The 12,930-nt window shown below is 50.4% G+C and overlaps 1 protein-coding gene across 2 annotated transcripts in view; it reads right to left on the reverse strand.

Moving 5' to 3' along the window:
• Positions 1 to 6,751, reverse strand: part of ATL1 (atlastin GTPase 1) — a 37,535-nt gene extending 30,784 nt beyond the window's left edge. Inside the window, exon 1 of one of the 2 annotated variants that reach the window (XM_072986915.2) lies at positions 6,322 to 6,751. In XM_072986915.2, the coding sequence (XP_072843016.2) occupies positions 6,322 to 6,355 (34 nt within the window). In that variant the 5' untranslated portion in view covers positions 6,356 to 6,751. The remainder of the gene's footprint in view (positions 1 to 6,321) is intronic. The other variant, XM_072986914.2, reaches the window with a different exon arrangement.
• Between the last annotated feature and the right edge of the window lie 6,179 nt (positions 6,752 to 12,930).

A 12,930-nucleotide genomic window follows, 5' to 3' on the forward strand; every position in this document is an offset into this window, starting at 1 on the left:
ACGCTTGAAAGGATGAAATTTATTTTAAAAAAATAAAATAGATGAGCTTATTTTCCTATACCTGTTTGGAACAATATGCAAAACAGTCCAAACACCTGTCCGTAGAACCATCACACTAACATAGAATCACAGAATAATTCCGTTGGGAGGAACCCATAAGACCATCAAGTGCACCCACCCACCCACCCGCTCAACGCAGGAATACAAATCAAAGCAGATCTGATGCCCGGTTTTTCAATTTCTCCAGCGTTGGAACGCCCGCCACCTCCCAAGGTCATTCTTTCCGTTGTTGTACTGCTCTAACAGGTAGGAAATTTTTCCCGATAGTCAGCCTAAACATATGTTAACCAGGTCATCTATGCTTCTGTATTATCAGCCAACATCTGCTTGTTTTGTGGATTCTTCCACATTGTGGTATTGTCCCTGGTCATTCTGGGGTCACAAACAGATTCTGCCCCAGAGCAAACTGGAGCAAAGCAGAAAAAAAAAACCCATCATCCAGCAATGGCGTTTTAGAAAAAAAACCCAGAAGGAAACTTTTTTGTCCTGCTTAAAACTTGGTTGACACCAGTTTCAGCTCTGCGTCGTGTGGAGACTGGAAAGCAGTTCCGATATCATGGGTGCAAAAAATGTTGAACAAAATCTCAAAGCCTTGTGATAAACTGTTTACATCATTTTCTCTATGGTCGTTTCTGCCACTTTCTTCTCTCCACCCCTTTTGATTTTATTCTCCCTGCTCACTAGCCCAGATTCAGAAGCTAAATTCTTCTCTTACATTTGGTTCAGACCAAGACTTTTCTTCACTACGCATGCATTACTCTGTTTATCTATGCTCAAATGTGTTGATATTTGTTTAACACAGAATGTATGTTTGTGTGTGTGTATATGAACATGTATGATGGGCTTGCTAAGAGCCGAAGGCTGTCTGCATAGAACGTGTTCAATCGTTGCATCGATAGTCAGCCAGGCTGCTAATAATAGGCAGAGTCAGCCAGGAGCCTGATAGATAACGATCAGAACTAAGATAGGAAATAAAACAGGGACTAATCATCTCACGATATGTACCACAGACACTGGGACTGAAATATAAATGTAACTAATAATACGTACTAGGGCTACAGTTAAAGAACTACGGATATAAAAAAATTACAAAGTGATACCTATTTACCAGTGATACAAAGTGATAACTTAGCTACCAAGTAACTAAGTGTTGTACTTATGTAATATTATACAGTATGTATTTACACATTATTTAAAACCAAGTCACTCGTGTTTATTTGAATTGCTGGCACAAACACACACAACATCTCTATACTATTCAAATCGTGGTGTTTTTTTATCTAAACGTTTCCAGCTTTAAGATGCTACTTCTGCTACTTTATAGATTATAAACCCAACAGCATGTACTTATCACCTCCCAAAAAACCGTTGACCAACTCTCCCCAAGCACTATTCCCATCAGCAACAAGCTGGTTAATTTGGCCTCTCTTAATACGTCTAACATTCCCTCCCATTCACACTCTATGTGTCAATGCCCACCCACTGAGGGTAACAAGCCACAATATACATCTTATGAAGCAGGCTAAAACGTCTGTCAAATAAAAAAAAACTTGCAGGTCTTTAAGCCGTGGTGAAACCCTGGGTTGCTTTTACTCTGACAAAGTGACACAGTTTGGTCCACTCCTTGACATTAATCAAGATATGAAGTTTATGCTCTTCTGAATTATGGTAGGGGATCGTTAATTCTGCTTGCATTGCTGCAGATCAGAAGGATGTGCTCACATGAGTTGCCTTTTCAACCCCTTATCCCTCTTTTCTCCTACTATGATGGGTTTGGAACCCTGTTTGATTAATCAGGGTGGGGTGGGGGGAGAAATTGCAGGGGAACTTCATTTCCATCTGGACAGATGGATGGTGGACTTTCCTCTTCCTTCTGCTTCCGCATCTCCTTGCCTGGACAGCCTCCTCCCTCAAATTCAACACTGCACAGTCACGATGAGTTGCTTAATCTTCTCCCTTTGACATCTCAAAGTCCAGACCAAACAAGAGAAGCATCTAGGCAGAATCACCGATTGGGGAATGGGGCGAGGGGGGGAGTTCCCACCACCCCACCAACAAAAAAAGTCTCCTTTTAAAATTGCCCCCTTCTTCATTTCAAATTCCAGAATCAGAATTTTACAGACTCGGTCAATAACCACACCTGTGCACACACAGGGGGGCTGAAATCTTGTTGCTTCCTGTAGTATGTTGCATGAGAGGAGGCCCACTGAATCAATAGAGATTTCACGAGTCAACTCCTCCATAGGTTCCATTTATTCAAATAGGGCTACTCTAGCTGCACCTTGGGCATGTTGTGAGAATGGCTGATGGTCGGATTCCAAAAGATCTCCTATATGGAGAATGAATGCAGGGAAATCACCCCAGAGGGAGACCACAGCTGCGATACAAGGAGATCTGCAAGCGGGATCTGAAGGCCTTAGGAATGGACCTCAACAGATGGGAAACCCTGACATCTGAGCGTTCAGCCTGGAGGCAGGCGGTGCATCACGGCCTCCCCCAATTTGAAGAGACCCTTGTCCAGCAGGCCGAGGCCAAGAGGCCATCCTGAGCGGCAAAACCAGGGAGCTGGACAGGGGACAGCCTGTATTTGTCTTCAGTGTGGAAAGGACAGTCACTCTCGAATTGGCCTTCTCAGCCGCACTAGACAATGTTCCAAGACCTCCATACAGAGCACATGACCATCGTCTCTCGAGACTGAAGGATGCCTACCTGCCTACTTAGCTGCATCTTGCTCAAGATACAATTAGACCCTTAATCTGCCAGATATACTTTGATCTGAGCAGGGGCGTGTATGTGAGATAGCCTTCTATGGCTCCTTCCAACTCCATGATTCTGTGATTCTAACCACTAAACCCAACGGTCAGCAAAATTGCCAAAACCAAGTCAATGCTTGTCAAGGGAATCCTTGCTTAAGTATTCTACCAATGGGGTCTTCCCTGCGCTGGCACCCAGGCAGCAAAAAAAAAAAAAAAACCTCTGCCCCAGACACTTATTCTCATTAACAATTCTGTATTATCTCCCTTGTGCTTTGTTCAGATTTGACGAACCTTTCTATTTTGCTTGTTTAATTTTAACTAGAGTCGAACACCCTGGCACCTACTGAAGATGAACAGCTCAGTTGTAGGGTTGTTTTCGAGACCGGTGTCTCTCTCACACACTTTATCTCCAACAGCTCCATATTCCGGCAGGCTGGCTCAGCAGAGGCCTGGGATCAAGCAGGGCAGGAAAGCTTCTGTTTTGCATGTCTCGACTTCCAACACAAACCTGCCGCTGGGAGCAACCCTTGTTGGCTCGCCAAGCACGGGAACGCCAGACACCTCCAGACCTTTTAACGGCTGGACCATCGTCCTGTTCAAGCCACACAAGGCAGGCCCTGAGTTGCTCTGGCGGGAGACCTCACCAGAGGAATGCACTTAAGGCCACATCTGGGGGCCGAAAGGGAAGGAATCAGGGGTGGCCGTGTGCTAGTTTTAAAGATGGAAATATGGACCCGCTATGGCACGTACTGATCTCCTGAACCAGAAGAGCCCTTTGCATACAGAATTTAGGGACAAACGATGGCAAAGGGAGGCAGTGACAGATTTTACTTTCTTTGGCTCCGTGATCACTGCAGATGGTGACAGCAGCCACGAAATTAAAAGACGCCTGCTTCTTGGGAGGAAAGCGATAACAAACCTAGACAGCATTTTAAAAAGCAGAGACATCACCTTGCCGACAAAGGTCCGCATAGTCAAAGCTATGTTTTTTCCAGTAGCGATGTATGGAAGTGAGAGCTGGACCATAAAGAAGGCTGACTGCCAAAGAATGGATGCTTTTGAATTGTGGTGCTGGAGGAGGCTCTTGAGAGTCCCCTGGACTGCAAGGAGAACAAACCTGTCCGTTCTGAAGGAAATCAACCCTGAGTGCTCCCTAGAAGGACAGATCCTGAAGCTGAGGCTCCAATCCTTTGGCCACCTCATGAGAAGAGAAATCTCCTTGGAAAAGACCCTGATGTTGGGAAAGAGTGAAGGCAAGAGGAGAAGGGGACGAGAGAGGATGAGATGGATGGACAGTGTCAGCGAAGCAGTCAGCATGAATTTGACCCAACTCTGGGAGGCTGTGGAAGACAGGAGGGCCTGGCGTGCTCTGGTCCATGGGGTCACGAAGAGTTGGACATGACTTAACGACTAAACAACAACAAACCGAGCCCAGTCTCACCTGCATTTTTTTTGTCTTCATTTAGCTCGGTGCACAATTATTCTGAGTCTTTTTTTTTTCAAGTACAGTACACTGTTATTTTCAACAAAACTGCTGGGATTTTGGTGCCAACAGGGGCTGTGGGGGTGGTAGGGAAGCCACGGGTGACTGGAAGGTTACCCACTGTTCACACCTGATCTAATGTGACTCTTGCCAGTCGAGTTTAACAGGATTGATTTAACTGATGGGCTCATTCTGTCCTGAAGCTGCATATATGGCAATCTGGCCTCCTGCATCGTCAAACCCAGAATCAATGGTTTGGTGCCCCGAGGGAGGAAGCTTAAAAGATGACACTGCCGGGGCAGCCCTCAGATTGCTGCTTACACCTGTCACAGGTGTGTAGGCATTCCTGTGTGTCAAGCAACCCATGCAAGGGATGACCTGGCAACGCCATCCAACCCAATCCAGAGCGGAAGTGCCTCTTTCCAACTTTCTACTCCGCTTGGAGAGACCGCCTTTTCTCCATCCGTTTTTCTGAGCAACTGAAAAACTTTTCCAGGGGCCCAACCTGGCCTCCAGGTTCGCTGGGTGGACTCTTACAACAGCAACAACCAACTAAGCTTGTGCGGGCAGCGGCTTCTTTGGCTTCTGATGAACCGGGTTGGATGATGTGAAAACGTCACACCAGACAAAAAGTGTTAAGTCTTCAAGGTGTCCCGAGTCTCATGGGCATCCCTGGTCTTCAGATGCTTCCCCCATCATCCACCACAGTCTACGCTAAGCCCTACTTTCTGAGAGTCACAGAAAACACCTTTTCTCCCTCTTCTACACAACCACAGTTGGAGATTTAAAGGTACGCATCTCCCATTGCCCACCCACCCGGCATCACAAGACATCAGTCTGTCTTTCTCTTTTCTTTCCTCCTGGACAAAACACGCCCAGTTCCTTCCGCCTGGTTTTCCATGTTGATGGCCAGTCGGCCACCTTTCTTAGCTTCTCTGGATCCATCCTGAGTCACCGCTCTTCTTAAAAGGGCAGCACTCAGAACTGGCCAGAGAACTGCCCAGACATTCTTGCCGTCCTTGGGGAATGCTGTGGAATGATGGGCTTCTTAGGATCTGGAGAGGTCCTATTCATACATCATGCTAAAAAATCACATTAGCCTTTGTTGCCGCAGCAAAATGTTGCTGACTCATATTCAGCAAAAAGCTTTCTCTCCCATCATGCAGGCTAATTCTTAGATTTGTCTCTCTGTGTGTGTATCTGTATGGGGTATTATTATTTTTCCTCTTTCCATTCAGAAATTTCTATCTGTCCCTGTTGCATCTCCTGTTATTATTCCCAGCGCAGTTTCCCCTCCTGTTTTATTCCCCTCTTTCCAGACCTTCTTCTTCAGCCTCCTTTTGCAAATTGGGTAAGAATCGGGTGATTTGGCGAATTTTGGGGGCCACTGCCTTCATTTCCTGGGTGTCCCGGCGCCCCTGGGAAGGCCGAGGCCGCGCACCGACGTGCACCACCCACCCGCGGGCCCCGGTTCCCACGCCCGCTCCCTGCCCGGCCTCAGATTTCCCCCCCCAGCCCCCTCGCCGCCGCCGCCCCCCCCCCCGCGCCCGGCCAGGAAGCCCAAAGGCGGGCCGCCCGCCGGATGGCAAGCCTCTTTCCCGGGCCCAGCTGGGAGGATCCCGGGCGCGCTCCCGGCTGCGGGAAAGAGGCGCGCGCGCGGGCACGCACACCAAGACATTTGGCCGGGGGTGGGGGGTCGCGGAGGTTGGGGCGGGTTTCCTGGTGCATCCCCTGGACCGAGTCTCCTACTCCGGGGCCGGGGCGCTCCTCCCTCCCTCCCTCCTTCCCTCCCCGCCGCCGCCGCCGCCTTCCCGGCCTCCCCCCATTGTCCGCCGGGCTCCACCCCACTCCTCCCGGGCCGGGCCAGAGGCGGGGGTCCGCGCGCCCCGGAGGAAGGAGCGGCGGGTCCGGCGGGACCCACTCCGCCCGGCCGGAGGGTCGCCGCCGCCGCTGGCGCCTGGGAGGAGGAAGAGGAGGAGGAGGGAAGGCGGCCCGGCCCGGCCCGGTTCAGCGACCACCTACCCCAGCTGTTCCGCTCCTGCCGGTGCTTGGCCATGGTGGGCGCCGGGGGGCGGCGGCGGCGGCGGGAGGGGGCGAGGCCCGGCGGCGAGGAGGCGGAGGCGGAGGGCCCGAGGGCGGCTTGGCCGGGCGAGGACAGCGGCGCTCCGCTCCACGGCGCCGGCGGGAGGGCGCAGGGAGGGCCCGCGCCGGCTCCGGCTCCGGCCCCGGCGCAAAGGCGGATCCAACGGCGGCGGCGACCAGGAGGAGCAGCACCAGCAGCACCCGCAGGAGGAGAAAAGGGGGAGGCGATCACGGCGGCGCGGGCGCCCGCGTCCTCACGCACACGTGTCCGGCCGGCCGGCCCCCGGGAACCGCCGCCTGCCTCGGCGCCGCCCGGCCCGTCGCGCACCCGGCGCCGCACCTGCAGGAGGGAAGGGAAGGGAAGGCAGGCAGGCAGGGAGGAAGGGATGCGCGCGCCCGGTCGAGGCCGCGCCGCCCCGCGCTCCCGGCTGCTGGCCCGCCCTCCTCTCGCGGGATAAAAGGCGAAAGCTCCCACCCGCGGGCTCCCTTCGCTCCCTGCGAGGGTTCCCACGTTAGCTTAACACGAGGGGAACCGGGGCCAAGGAGGGCGCTGGACTGAGAGCCAGCTCTCTGCCCCGAGGAGCTGACCAGCCTCTGAGCGAATAATGGGCAGGCACGGAGGACCTGGCAGGGGAACAACCGGGGGGGGGGGCGCGAACACGTGTGCCAGGTGCACGTGTGGATGGGAGATATGGGGGGACAGGCTGTGGCGAGGATTCTTTGAACAGGGGTTGCTTCCCCTCCCTTCTCTTTCCAAAATTCCCTAAAATGGCAGTACGGGTGCTGAGGGTCCAACCACTAAGCTCTGTGCAGGATCACACCCCTTGTGTGCGGGGGTCTGCCTCTGGCGTCATGCTGGAGGGCCGGCATCTGGAGAGCAGGGTCGGTCCTGGCTGCCTGAAACCTGAAGGGCGATGATGATTTGGCTGGCATCGCCCGTCAGGATGTAAATAATGAGCAAAATAAGCAAATAGGGCACCGAACCCGTCCTCTTTGGGGATACTGACCCCCCCTAGATAACGGCTAAAATTGAGGGGACCGTGTCCTGCACCCCTCTGGCGTTCTAAATACTAAACCAGAAGAGGCGAGGCTGAACCTTCAGAGAACCTTAAGGACACACCAAATGCCAAAGAGTGTCTCCCAGCAGGTCAAGACACTGGCTGGACCATTCCGAAGTCACTTGGTAGACTTTGAAGAGAAGTAGGAAGATCAAAGAACAAGCAAATAAAACATGGATACGGGAGGACTTCTCTGGGACTGTGGAGAAAGTCAACCCAGGCAGCACTTACCTGCGTGCAATTTGTGCCTCACCACGGGTACAAATGAAGATTTAGCCAATGGCTCAGATAACTCTATTGGCATAGCCCACTTCTGCCCCCCCCCAAAAAACAGTCTAATTAACATTTCAATTCATTCTTAATTTTGCCTATATTTCACGTGCTGTAGGTCCTTGGTTTTAAATTGTGCAAGGCTGGGATACAAATAAGGAAGGAAAAGCTCTTCTGATAAGAGAGTCTTGCAGTCGCTTCACGACAAACCCAAGGTCTTCTCCAGAGGCAGGCAGTGCCCATGTGGGGCAGAAGACAGGAGAACCGGTGGGTGGGCATAGAAGCAGGGGGCCAAGCACGTGGAGGCATTCTGTCAAGAACGCACACAGGCAGGCAGGCCAGAAAGCATTCATTCACGCATACTCACATAGAGAGGCCTTCTGTCTCAGGGAAGGAGCAAGGCAGACGTGGGATGCCAGGGAGTGCCTCTTTTGCCCAAGGGGTGGGACAACGCCCACCTGGATGAGCCACTACAGATGGAAGCAGCCATTTCCAGAGTGTTACCTACAAATCTGACACTACAGATCCGGTCTGGGGCCCACTTTGCCAGCTTCACCCGCTGGTCCCCCAAGAAGGCAGCTTATGGAGATCTCCAGCCATGCCGGCCGACAGGATCTGGGCAAAAGCAGTCTTTAAAAACATGAAGCATTCAAAGTTCTTGTGCTTCTTTTGTGCTGTGATAACTGATCTCCTCCTCTCTGCTACCCTGAAGGAAGGGGTCTAGACTGACCCCGCGCTAAGCACCTTTCAATGAAAGTAAACTCTCTCTAGAAGCAAGAAATGGTGAAACTGAGGCTCTCTTACTTAGAGCACCTCTTGAGAAGGCAGGATTTGCTGGAAAAGACAATAAGGTCAGGAAAAGTGGAAGGCAACAGGAAAAGAGGGAGACCCAATGTGAGATGGACGGACTCCCTAAAGGAGGTCACTCATTCAGAAGGATGCCATAAATTCGGAGACAATTCGAGAGCGCATAATGAAAACCACATGGAATTCAGCAGAGCTTTCCTCTGTTTGGGTGTGCACACAGGATTATGGTGTTGTTCTTTGACGTCACCACAAGACTTTATGCACAGCAAACCTAAATGGCTCTCTCTCTCGCTCTCTCTGGTAGACAGAAGACATTTTGGTATCCAGACGAGACCATGAAGGCTTCCTCTCCAAGGAAAAAGGCGAAGAACAGTCAGATTGAACACGGCCAAGGCATCCTTTGGGGGGGGAAGGGGGGTTCAGTTGCAGAATTGTGGCACTGGAAAGGGTCCCAAGGGTCATCCAGCTTAACCTCACAGCTAGAGTGTCACCTTCCCCCCCACCCCAATCTGTCTTCCAGCGAAAGGGAAGCCGACTATCCTCAGAGGCCGGCCAATCCACTATCGAACCGTTTTGCCCGTCAGAAGTTCTTTCTAAGGTTTAAGTCAAAATCGCTTCTCCTTTCCCCGATTTCAGGCCTAACCCTCAGGGACCCATCATCAGCATGGCAGCCTTCCAATATTGGAAGAGGGCTAAGGATGCTGGCTTTCCCGCCACCTCTGAGGGCAGCCCAGGTCACTGAAGAATGAAGGAAGAACGTCTGAGAAGCCATGGGGAAGTTGTCTTTTATCCCAAAGGCAGCACTAGGGAATCGTTTATTTGAAGCACGTCGGCCTGGCATGGACCAGAAAGGGGGAACCAGAGAAAGGCCAGGCATTCAGCTCAAGAACAGATGTGCGGAATAAATGTGCCTTGATCTTCTTGGCCATCAAAGGACCATCATCCAGTGCCAGATCTTTGTGTATCACATAAACACAAGTTCCCTGGTGAAATCCCAGCATTTCTGTTTGTTTGTTTGCTTGCTTGCAATGTTTTACACCACCTGGCTTAGTCCCAGGCCGTTCTGTAGGCAGTTTAAGGTTCCCCTTGACCTTTAATCCAGTCATGTCCTACTCTAGGGCGCGGGGCTCATCCCCGTCTCCAAGCCGTAGAACCAGCATTTTGTCCAAAGACAGTTTCCATGGTCACGTGGCCAGCGCGACTGGACACGGAACGCCGTGACCTTCCCACCGTGGTGGTCCCTATTTATCTACTTGCATTTTTACATACTTTCGAACGGCTAGGTGGGCAGGAGCTGGGACGAGTGATGGGAGCTCACTCCGTTGCGTGGATTCGATCTTATGGCTGGTCTTCTGACCTTGCAGCACAGAGGCTTCTGCGGCACAGCGCCACCACATCCTTAAGCAGTTTACAATCAATCAAAAGAAGGAAAACATCAACCCATGAGCCCCTCCCACATGCCAAGGGCTTAGCTCAAGAAAGAAAAATTTAAAAAAATGCAAGGTCTGATGTAGAGAGCAAAACACACTAAGTAAAACCTAAATGAGGGCAGGGTCCAGGTGGCTTGAATCGGGAGAGGATGTCTTTGAATGGTGCTCTAAACAGAACAGTGTAAGACTAGGAAACAATCTTGCTTGATGGTTGTTGTGGGTTTTTCAGGCTCTTTGGCTGTGCTCTGAAGATTGTTCTTCCTAACGTGGCGGCATCTTCAGAGGACAGGAGTAGCACGCTGTGCTCTGACCTTGCTTGAACCCCCCAGAATGTCCGGCCAGAGTTGACCGTGATGCACACTTCTCTGGTACACTCAAAAAGGAGCTGAAAGTCTCAACCCCTGTTTGACGGCTCGCTGTTTTCTCCCACCTTCCGACTGGACTCGGACCAAATGGAGCATAACGTGAGAAATTGCAACTATACACCATTATCTTCAGTGGAACGGAGAACCTGTAAATGGATGCTTTTGTTAGTCATCTCTGTTTTCTGCAGATTTTAAAATTCCCTTTTGCCTATCTAGTAGCCTGATCGCTTGATATAGTACAAGGGACCTACTTATACAGCCTCTCTAGGCTATAGCATGGCAACAGCCAGCCGGTGCAGGATGCCTGAGAACAGGCAGCTGCATTTGATCATTAGGACCAAAATAGGGCCATAGGAAAACAAGTCAGCTGGGACTGAGATGGTTCATGCACAGGCTGGGAAAGTGACATTTTGGATTACGTCTTCCATCTTCCAGCGCTGCTCCGGTCCCACTGCAGTTCCTGTGAGCTATTCTCATAAAAAGTAGAAGCATGTAGCAACTTTGAACAGCAAAACACTAGATTATTTCTTCTTAGAGATGCCCAGAGCAGGACAAAGATTTGGTGGGTGTGGGAGGGGGAAGAGATTCAGTCTAGATGGGGTGCTGATTTACTACATTTTTATACTACCCATCTAGTGGCATGCCACTATTCTGGATGGTTCACAAACTTGGAAGAGAAAATGTAAGGTTCTATCTCTGCGCCCACCCCAAAGTGGTCTAAAAAGGTAAAGGTTAAGGTCCCCCTTGACATTTAGTCCAGTCGTGTCCGACACTAGGGTGCGGTGCTCGTCCCCGTCTCCAAGCCGTAGAGCCAGTGTTTTTTGTCTGAAGATCATTTCCGTGGTCACATGGCCAGTGTGACTAGACACTGAGTGCCGTGACCTTCCCACCAAGGTGGCACCTATTTATCGACTCACATTTTTACATGCTTTCGAACGGCTAGGTTGGCAGGAGCTGGGACAAGCAATGGGAGCTCACTCCGTCATGTGGATTCGATCTTATAAACGGCTGGTCTTCTGATCTTGCAGCACAGAGGATTCTGTGCTTTAACCTGCAGCGCCACCATGTCCCTGGCACTTGTACTCCTTAAATGTCTCACCTTCCTTGGAAACCCTATAAGTATAGCTATAGGTCTGAACTAAATTGACGGCACATAACACAGAGACTAAATCAAGTCTGAGGTCTCTATGGAAGCACAAATGAGAAAGAGAAGCGATCATACTTTAGGCTTATCATGAGAAGACAAAACTCACTGAGAAAGACAATCATGTTGAGAAAAGCTAAAGGCAGCAGAAAAAGAGGAAAACCTGATGTGAAGTTGATTGACTCAACAAAGGAAGCAAAGTCCTTAAGTCTGAAAGGCCTAAGTAGACCTAAGCAGGGTAGTTATTGATAGGATGTTTTGCAACTCACTGATTCACAGGGCCACCATATGTTTTAAGTGACTTGGTGATGCTTAACAGAGAAGGGCTTTCTGGATCCAGTTTAGCTCCAATACAACCTCCCAGCAACGTACGGTGGACATATATCCATGACGGTCAATGACAATGTTCCACACAATTCTGTTGTGACCCCTTGACCCTCCTGGTGCGGTCAATCTCTTAATCTGAAAGATGGGACACAATTCTTCCTTATTTTACTGCAGCAACTATTAATTAACCTTTTGGAAATGGTTATGTCGCAGTGTGACTATGTGCCTGTTTTTTCCGCTTCCCACACCCTCCTGAGCCTTTGCCCGTATCATGTCTTCAGGATGTATTAGACGACAGTTCTTCAGATGTCAAAGGGATCTGATGTTGAACCATCAAAAACTACAGTGCCCTTCATTCCCTCATGAAAAGACCTGGTGATGTTAAGGAGCTGAGGTGGACATCCGATCTTGGGAAGTATTTTTAAAAGGCCATTCCTGCTAACCAGATCAAAGGCCTTTGTGAGATCTATGAAGGCCACAAAGAGTGGCTGTTGTTGTTCCCTGCATTTCTCCTGCAGCTGTCTGAGGGAGAATACCATGTCAGTGATGGATCTATTAGCTCGAAATCCACACTGTGGTTCTGGATAGACTCTGTCTGCAAGCACCTGGAGTTTCTTCAGCACAACACAGGCAAGCAGCTTCCCTACAACGCTAAGAAGAGAGATGCGATGGTAGTTATTGCAGTCGCCCCTGTCTCCTTTGCTCTTGTACGATGTGACGATGTTTGCATCCTTCATGTCCTGTGGTACTCCACCTTCCCTCCAGCAAAGACAAAACACTTCATACAGTTCAGTGGTGATGATCTCCTTATAGCATTTCAGCACTTCCACAGGGATGTTGTCCCTTCCAGGTGCCTTGCCGGAGGTGAGGGAATCCAAGGCTGCTTTTATTTCTGCTAAAGTTGGTTCGCTGTCCAGCTCTTCCAAGACAGGCAGGCACTCGATGTTATTTAATGCTTCTTCAATTACTACATTCTCTCTGGAATATAGCTCAGAGTAGTGCTGCACCCAGCGGTCCATCTGCTGTGCTCAGTCCTGGATGATCACACCTGTAGCAGACTTCAAGGGAGCAGATTTCTTCTGTATTGGACCTAAGGCCTGCTTGATGCCATCATACATTCCCTTGATGTTACCTGAGAATGCACAATT

The sequence above is a fragment of the Pogona vitticeps genome, chromosome 1, assembly GCF_051106095.1.
Source record: "Pogona vitticeps strain Pit_001003342236 chromosome 1, PviZW2.1, whole genome shotgun sequence".
NCBI lineage: Eukaryota > Metazoa > Chordata > Lepidosauria > Squamata > Agamidae > Pogona > Pogona vitticeps.